Raw genomic sequence first — 9396 nt, forward strand, 5'->3', positions numbered from 1 at the left:
ATCTCATAGTTGACCCTTTAATGAATCTTATAACTTGATCACAATCTCTATAAGTGTGATTCTTGATAACATCTTGACAAGAAATATCACATGAACATTTAGGAGTTGGACGAAACTTGTCCAATTCTTGCCACAATTTCTTAAGTTTTGTGTAGTAAGAAGATATGGATGAATCACATTGTTTCAAGTTGCTGATTTCATCTTGAAGATCTAAAATTCTGAATATATCATCACCTTGGTAAAACTGATCTCTCAGTTTGTTCCATATTTCAACTGCAGTATTCATCCATAATACACTTTGAGCAATTTCTGATTCAACAAAGTTGCGAATCCATGACATAATCATGGTGTTGCACCGATTCCAAACAACAAAATTGTAATCTTCATTTAGTGATTGAGGTAAGATTCCATTAATAAAATGAAACTTATTCTTGGTTTAATAACCTTTATTATTGGCATTTTATGGAGGACCCCAAAGATACCATGTTAAGATTCAAGCTAAGCATGTGAAGTGTAGCTTCTAATCTCAACTTTTGAACTTCAACTTAATCTTTTACAAGATTTTCACCAATCTCTTTATTAGTTTCAACAATTTATTAAATATATTTCTTTCTCTCACTTTCTTTTCTAAGACCATTTACAATGGTTGAAAAACTCAACACCAACTTTTTCAACTCCCAACACTCCACATCATTTTCTCTTTCTTCCACCTAATAACTCAACACCCATTCAACTTTTACCCTCTCCAATGGTTTTTCATTCAACACCCTACCCCACCACTTTTTATTTTCATATTCTTATTTAAATTTTATTTTTATGATTACATAAAATTACAATTATCGATTAAAATTAAATTAAAATAATAAATACTTAATAATTTATTTTTTAATTTTTTGTAATAAAAACAAAATTTATTTAAATAATTGGATACGATACAAATTATCCAATTAAATGATAATAATATAGAAAGATAATAATAGAGAAAGATAGTGAAAAACTTGTTTTTTTTTTCTGTGTCCAAATCAAATGAACCAAGTCTCTATTTATAGAGAAAAAAAAATCATGACTTTTGGTATAAAAAAAAAATAAATAAATTAATTTGCAACGAAATAATTGAGTTCAAAGTATTAAATGGATAAAAATCTGGCCAGCCAATCAGAAACAGCCAAGTGTCATTAATTATCTCTTTTTTCTTTCTCTCTCCGCGTGGGATAAAGCCCACTCTCACTGCTAGAGAGTGGCTCACACGCGCCAGATTTGGACCAGTGAGGCGCTGCCACGTCAGCCTCTGGGACAGATTAATTGGTGTTGAGTTTATTCAACATCTCTCTCCTCCAACACACACTCAACACCACTTTACACACACCACTACACACCATTTTCCCATGTTGACTTCAATTCAACTCCCCATTGCACTTGGTCTAAACAAGAACAAAATAATAGGGGATTGATTTTTACCGCACAACACGTGTAACAACCACAATCTTCACCTTCCTCTCTCGTTCATCCATTCCTTCCAAAATCGTGGAACGCAGAATCAAAGGAAACTCCGATTTTTATTCTCCACATTTCTCACATTCCACAATTTTACACTTTTGCATCGATCTATGATTATACACTTCTCAAACTGAATTTTCAATTCCACATTCTAATTCACCACCACTGTAATGGCGAGGAAAACCTATTCGTCATCCACATTGCGTTACGTTCAACCTCGTTATTACCTAAAAAGACCTAAACGATTCGCACTCATCATTCTCCTTATCGTCTCTCTTGTATGGTTTGTTTATGATCGTCAATTGCTCAACAGAGAACACCAGGTATCGCTATTTCTCAATTTCATTTGTCATAGAATTGGAAAGTTATCATTTTTAAGGTGATCGGTGTGTTTTTGTTTCAGGAGGATATTTTGAGATTAAAGCAAGAGGTTACACACTTGCAAAAAACAGTAAGATCTGTTAAAATTACGAAAATTTATTAAATTTGACTTTTTTTGTGTATCTGGCTTGATTTGGTTTATATTTGAAATGGCAGCTGGAAGATATAAAGGGTAATATGAATGACTCAGGAGGAGGAGAAAGTGTTCAAAATGATGAGAGTATACAAAATGATGAAAGTATCAGTAAATTCAACAAGGGTGTTTCGGTTGAGGTTGATGATAATGATGATGATGATCCTATTAGTTTGCAACGAAGAGAGAAAGTTAAAGAAGCTATGCTTCATGCATGGTCGTCTTATGAAAAGTTTGCGTGGGGCAAGGATGAACTTAAGGTTTTTTTCCATAACTTTATATTTTGTTTATCTAATGATTATGGTATTTAAGATCATTTCATCATACATATCATACAAGTTAGGAAATGTTAATAGCATTTGTTAAATCAGTTATGACTCACATAGCACCAACACATCTAAAAAAAAGTTGTGCCTATGTTCTTGTCCGAAACTGGACCGACACTTGTGATTACGTTTAATTATTCATTTTTTCAAATTATTAACGGTGTTGAGTGTTGACACGTCAACGTTAGTATCGTGTTTCCAATGTCCTGCATGATATTTCTATGTAAATAGATATTACTTGATGGAGTATACTAACTTTATTACTAGCTGAGTTAATTCGTGATTCTTATTTAGATTATGTGGTTAGGAGAGTAGATTAAATGGAAAAAAGTCAAACAATTAGAGGAAGGGGAAGATCTAGAAAGACTATAAGAGAAGTTGTTAAGAAAGATCTCGAGATTAATGGTTTGGATAGAAGCATGGTCGTGGATAGAACATTACTACATTAGAGTGAAAGTTGATCCATGTAGCCGACCCGCTTAGTGAGATAAGAGTTGGTTGTGGTTGTTGTTGTTGGTGCAGCATGGAGCATATGTTGTTTATTTTTAAATCTAGCATTTTCTTTTAAGAAATAATCCATAGTAGGAAATGATGTTTCCCCTTGTAAATGTTTTGCTATATTCTTCCATATTTTGACTGTTCAATTCACTCCTTGATAAAATCTTAATTTTGCACCTAATTAGCTTGCTATTCCTCTCACAGCCACAATCAATGAATGGTGTTGATAGTTTTGGCGGTCTAGGGGCAACTTTAGTAGATTCTCTTGACACATTATTTATAATGGGCCTTGATACCCAATTCAAAAGAGCTAGAGAGTGAGTTCTTCTTCTTCTTCATAGTTCCGGTTTCTATATCGTAGTTTGGTTACATCTAAAGCATCTAATGTAATAAATATTTCAGGTGGATTGCAAAATCATTGTATTTCAACAAGAATATTGAAGTTAGTGTGTTTGAGACAACCATAAGGTTGAATTAGAAGGTTCAATCTTATATTTATTGAAGTTATTTCTCAACTGCCTGATAGTTGCTGTAACTTTGTCAATTGGAGCATATGTTGCTTATGTTTTGTACTCCATTTTCACTCATCTGTCAATTATTTTGGTTATATTCAATATTCAGAGTTCTGGGTGGGCTTCTTAGTGCTTACGATCTCTCTGGCGATGAAGTCTTCCTAGAAAAGGCTAGAGATATTGCAGACAAGCTGCTGCCTGCTTGGAATACACCTTCAGGAATCCCTTATAACAGAATTAACTTGGCCTATGGCAATACAAATAACCCTAGGTGGACGCGGGTATGTTTGGGCCTTACGATGTATTGTTACTTTCACAGTTTATTTATTTCCTTTATTTGTACAATTGTATCTCCTTGATTCTAGAATGAGTTATTTCCTTATATGGTGGTTGTTGGATATTTCCCCTCTTAATTCTAGAATAGTAATCAACAAGATATACATACTATTAAGAAACACGACATCCATGGAAACAAAGAGAAAAACGACTTAATTTGTATATAATTGATTAAGATGAAATTGATACAAAATGAAAAGTGTTCTTACATGAGGTGATTACATCCTATATATAAGGAACCACCTACCAACAAGCTACTCACTAAGTACCAATTACTAATATCTCTAATACCCTCCAGCAAGCTGATACTCCATACATTAGTCGACAATACCCAAGTCCCTATCATACTAATCTCATTAACTTAACATCCATTATTTCTGTTGACTTTGTAGCCTGTCTACTTTCTACGTTTTGTTGCACAATTTTATCTGATTTTTATTTAATTCAAAAAAATTAATGAACCTTATTTTCAACTATTCACCTTTTTTTTTGACAATAACTATTTGCATCTGTTTATTATTCGAAATGCTTTCTAGGAATTGTCTGTAAGGAAGCTAGGAATATTCTCTTAGCTATTGTGTGTTTTATGTTCTGAATAGTTTGTTCTCCGATACTAGGGAAACAGTATTCTTGCAGATTCTGGTTCAGAGCAGCTTGAATTTATTGCTCTCTCTCAAAGGACAAACGATCCCAAGTACCAGGAAACGGTAATATTTTGCCCTTTCTTATGGGTTTCCAAAATGTTTATATTCTTTTGGGAATCATTAGTTTCAACATTGTGAATCTCTTCTCACCCCAAGTGTACTGATTTTGATAATGTTGTGACTGTGAAAGAGGGTTGAAGTTTATTCCTTATGTCAATTTTGAGGTATTTGCCTTCTGATATTTCAGGCTGAGAAGGTCATCAAAGAGCTTCGTAGAAGTTTTCCTGAGGATGGGTTGCTTCCCATATATCTTAATCCATTAACTGGAACTAAATCATCTGGAGCAATTACATTTGGTGCTATGGGTGATAGGTGATAAAACTGATAACATCTTATATTACTCTCATTTCATGACCTTATCTTATAGTCGTTGGCCAATTTTGTTAAGGTTGCTAGCTATATCTTCAAAGAAAATTTAGCTGCAACTTTAAGCCATATTTTGTTTAACTTAATAACAAGCCTTATGGAATTTGCAAGATAGAGATGAATTGTCGACCATCTATGATGAATGGAACTGTGCGATTATAAACTGAATTTGATATAGAACTTCATCATCTTTTTTTTTTTTTTTTTGAAATCTTGGTATCCGGCCTTGCGACCGACTAATCCAAGTCAGTTGCCCACACTCGTACGTTATGATTACCGGAAATATGACGTACATGTAATTCTTCCAATATGCGCAACTTCTATCAGTGAAAGTGAGAGCTCTATACACTTCATTCAGATCAATTTGCACCATATTCAATAACTTTTGAGGTTTGTTAAACCTTATCAACAGACCAACTCTTGATGTAAATTGTTGGTTGAAAAAAACCCCCTTTGATTCATACGTTATGATATTCAATGTCTTGAAGAAAATCCCCTTTGATTATTTAAAAAAATAAAGTTACTTCTGGAAGTTTTAATTGTGAAAATCTTTTTGAAAAACGTTGAAGCAATTGAAATTTCTTGAGGGATGATTTTTTGAATAAACTGGAGTTGTGTTGGTGTTTAGCGTTTACAATAGCTCAGTGTTCTGTAATATGTTGACATGTACTTTAGTGATGATGATTCTTCTGTGAATAGAGATGTTTCCATGCATGCATATGTTGAAAGTTTCCATAAATGCATATTTTACAATCACATTTTTTTAGGAAACAGATGGCCAACTAATAGCATAATTCATTATTCAACTCAACTAATTATTGTCTTCTGTTGAATGGTACTAACAGTGCGACAATATGTTGAAAGTAAATATAAACTAGCTTCACTAGATTTTAGTCGCTTCTAATAACTAATAGGGTGCCGATGACTATGTTGCAGCTTCTACGAGTATCTGCTCAAGGCATGGATACAAGGAAACAAGACTGAAACGGTACAGTTTTACAGGTAACAAACTTGAAATGTCTACTTTCCTTTGGAAATTGCATATTTTGTTGTTTCTGCATGGTAAAAAGTTATTGATCCAGCTATCCGGCCTCTCGTCAATGCATCTGACTCTGCCTCTCACTAATGCACCATTGACGTATTTTTTTGCCATAAATTTATGGTAGAAGCCAAAGTATATAGGGTCTTCCCTTGAACCCAATGTAGTGAATTTGCAACTATTTTTATAATTATCAGAATTTAATTCTTCAATTTTCTGAGCTCTTCACTGTATGCTCTACAAAACAAACGACATTTGACTAAGATTTCTTCACTGTCTGTTATACTCTCACTGCATGTATTATCTGTTTAGTCCAAATACGACAATCATCTGGCCCACCTTTTTTTTGTCCTTTACTCTGTTATAGAAATTTCAACTTAAAAAATAAGCCTACATTTGGATCCCAGTATATTTATATGTGCGAGAAAATGCCTATCCAGGGAAATGTGGGAGAGATCAATGAAAGGTCTGCAAAGCTTGATTAAGAAGTCAACACCGTCATCTTTTGTGTATATATCTGAAAAGCTTGGAAATGCACTCTTGGACAAGGTGTTACTTGGAATGGACATTTATTTAATTTAGATGGACATGTTCTGGAAAAAATTGTTTCATCTTTTTGTCACTTTTTCAGATGGATGAATTAGCATGTTTTGTTCCTGGAATGCTGGCTTTGGGATCTTCTGGCTATGGCCCTGGAGAAGGCGGAAAAATTATGTCTCTGGCAGAGGAGGTAATACTAAAGTATTTGTGAAATTCGTCATCATAAATTTTTTTCTATAAAGCTTCAAGCAGTTCAAATTGTTCATGCCGTGGTAATCTTTTTGTACACGGGAAAGAAAAGAATAAAATATGCATATACATAAATAAGAAGCTTTTGGAAGAGAAAATATCTCCTGAAAGGTGTTGTAACTCCCGAGTTTTTCCCAGTGACATAGCATTGTTGTTGAAGAATTCCAAATGATCAATTCTCTTAAAAACTTAAACCGTCCAGTGGAAAATTTATATTTCTAACAACAATTGCTGAGTTAATTAATCATAATATACACTGCTCTTAATATTTTATCCGTAATTTATTGTTGATTGCTGGCTTATCCAGTAAGCTACCTGAAACTTGCCTCAATTTACATATAGTTCTGGATATTTTTAATCCCAAGGTGCTTTTGCTTGCTACGTATGATTTGTTTAGACTTTATTACACTCTGTCATTTTATTAAGATCAACACAATTTTTTCTCAATAATTGCTTGCTTGAATTTAATCCCCACCTTATTCTTGCCTTTTGCCCTAGGAATTGGAACCATCATTCGGATTTCCAAACAGAATAAAGAGCTAAATTGCATCCAGAAGAAATACCCTAACTTCTCTATCTGAACATACTACAAAGCATCCTAAGTCTAGATATAATTGAACATTTACTAGTTAATTTTTTCTAAGGAAGAAATTTTATTTAGGGACAAGGATTAATTTGTGCTAGAAATTTATTGAGTGCTCATTTATCCATATTACTTTTGCCTTTTACCCAAGCAATTGGAACCATCATTCGGATTTCAAAACAAAATAAAGAATAGATTGCATCCAGAAGCTAGACTGTAACTTTTTTATCTAGCCATACTGCAAAGCATTCGAGGTTTTAGATTTACTTGAACATTTGTTAGTTAGTTTTTACTTAGGAGGAATAGTTTTTTGTGCCAAGTGTGCTGATTTGTGCCAGAAATTTGTTGGTTTCGATTGCCATTTTTCTTTGAAACCTCTACTGAATTCTATTGCATCTAATTGTGCAGCTTGCATGGACCTGCTACAATTTTTACGAGTCTACGCCAACTAAATTAGCTGGGGAGAACTATTACTTTCGCAGTGGAGAGGTTTGAATCTTTCGTTCTCACACTGTTCTTCAAATCCCCTCAGATGTTATGTGCTAAGGTAAAGATAATTGTAGGATATGAATGTTGGTACCTCATGGAATATCCAAAGACCTGAAACAATTGAGTCGCTGTTCTACCTCTGGCGTTTCACTAAAAACAAAACATACCAAGAATGGGGTTGGAATATTTTCCAAGCATTTGAAAACAACTCTCGCACTGAGGCAGGATATGTTGGACTCAAAGATGTAAGAAACTCTTAAAGCCCTTCACTTTTTCTCCAAAATGTTTTTCTTTCTTATTCAAGTTTTGTTCCTACAAAAATTGGTTGCATGAGATGATCAAGTAATGTATGTTCTATTGAGAACATATTTGGTTCACAGATTCCTTTTTCTTTCTTTATGAAGAAGATTTTCATATGCTTAATAAAATATTATGGTTTTCTTTTTCTAACTTGTGCACCAAGGAACATAACTAAGCCATGGTTGAACACCCAGGTGACTACAGGTGACAAAGATAATATGATGCAGAGCTTCTTCCTTGCAGAAACCCTCAAATACCTCTATCTTTTGTTTTCACCTCCTTCAGTTATCTCTCTCGACGAATGGGTGTTCAACACCGAGGCACACCCTATACGAATTGTGACTAGAAATGCTCATCAAGAAGAACAGAATACGGACCAACAGGAAAAAATTCCTCATCACTTGCATGGCAGGAAAGAAGGTCGAATTGATTACAAGTAGTTATGGGTTGTTGCTCTATGATTGTAATAAGCAAACCCCGGAGGTATGCGTGACTTCCTTACTCTCAAATATCCAGGACAGGAGTTGCCACGGTCTTGCATTAGGGTGACCCACCATTTTTTATTGATGCTTGCAGAGGGGCAACTTATTCTGCTCTATCAACATACAGTTGGTTTGTCTGTCACCTCCAATCCGAAGTTTTGCTGTAAAGAATGCTTAGAAGATTTTTACTTTGCTGTAGTAGTAGGATTAATAGGATAAATGTAGGTGTAAATGCCTATGTAGATACTGAAACCTCTCTACTTATTATTTTGATTGTTTTTGGCATATGTAAATTCTTGTATATCAATTCACTGACCATCAGTTTTGAAACTTTTTGATTCTCTGGTTCTTCCAGATCAAAGATTAGGCGAGCTTGAGTTTCTGTATTAGAACCCCCTGATATCAATGTTCTAGAAATGTAACTTAAGATTGTTGAGTAGCACTGCGCATGAAAATGATAATTCTTGCTAGTTCAGTTGATTCTTTGACCATGCTGCCTGCAAATATGGTTCCTGATGCTTGTTCTTGATTTTCGCCTTAGTGCTTTACCCCAACAATTTAGGGAGATTTTGACCATTTGAGTAAACAATTTCAATGAAGCACGGACAAAGAATTTTCGCAGATCAAAGCATATCTCACCCTAAATTGTTGGGGTAAAGCACTAAGGCCAAAATCAGTTATCTTGAGATTCCCTTCGGCATCCACAAGTACATTTTCAACAAACAAATGTAACTTAAAATTGTCAAATAATTCCTCTCCAGTCACATACTCAAGTACCATGCAAATTTTTGTTTTTACTGACCAAGACCTATATGTAAAATGTAATCATAATCATAATAATACAGAATGAGAAACATCAATTATAGAAATGAATCATGTAAATTGTAGTGCAAGTTGATATAGATAAACTCTGTAGTGTGTACCAGACAAGTGCAATAGTATATGACCAGATGAGACCTGA

General features: G+C 34.1%; 1 protein-coding gene across 2 annotated transcripts; it reads left to right on the forward strand.

The window, feature by feature from the left end:
- Nucleotides 1-1118: 1118 nt before the first annotated feature.
- On the forward strand, nucleotides 1119-8910 carry LOC131629002 (mannosyl-oligosaccharide 1,2-alpha-mannosidase MNS1-like). 2 transcript variants are annotated; one of them, XM_058899811.1, is made up of 15 exons: nucleotides 1119-1820; nucleotides 1901-1948; nucleotides 2035-2271; nucleotides 3040-3152; nucleotides 3238-3303; nucleotides 3457-3628; nucleotides 4301-4390; nucleotides 4575-4699; nucleotides 5690-5755; nucleotides 6233-6341; nucleotides 6424-6522; nucleotides 7573-7653; nucleotides 7728-7898; nucleotides 8148-8436; nucleotides 8530-8910. In XM_058899811.1, exons 1-14 carry the CDS (start codon nucleotides 1668-1670, stop codon nucleotides 8391-8393), a joined length of 1776 nt encoding a protein of 591 aa, XP_058755794.1. In that variant the 5' UTR covers nucleotides 1119-1667; the 3' UTR covers nucleotides 8394-8436; nucleotides 8530-8910. The 2 variants fall into 2 exon arrangements, with proteins under 2 accessions (XP_058755794.1, XP_058755789.1); XM_058899806.1 differs by having other exon boundaries at nucleotides 8148-8910.
- Nucleotides 8911-9396: the final 486 nt, after the last annotated feature.

This window comes from Vicia villosa, linkage group LG1, assembly GCF_029867415.1.
Source record: "Vicia villosa cultivar HV-30 ecotype Madison, WI linkage group LG1, Vvil1.0, whole genome shotgun sequence".
NCBI classification, from domain to species: domain Eukaryota; kingdom Viridiplantae; phylum Streptophyta; class Magnoliopsida; order Fabales; family Fabaceae; genus Vicia; species Vicia villosa.

What these genes read in the sequence shown, in the direction of transcription:
- LOC131629002 (XM_058899806.1), top strand. Translation starts at nt 1,668, where the DNA reads ATGGCGAGGAAAACCTATTCGTCATCCACATTGCGTTACGTTCAACCT. An exon ending in GGGGCAAGGATGAACTTAAG is followed by an intron (nt 2,272 to 3,039) that starts GTTTTTTTCCAT and finishes TTCCTCTCACAG; the next exon opens with CCACAATCAATGAATGGTGT. An exon ending in GAAACGGTACAGTTTTACAG is followed by an intron (nt 5,756 to 6,232) that starts GTAACAAACTTG and finishes ATGCCTATCCAG; the next exon opens with GGAAATGTGGGAGAGATCAA.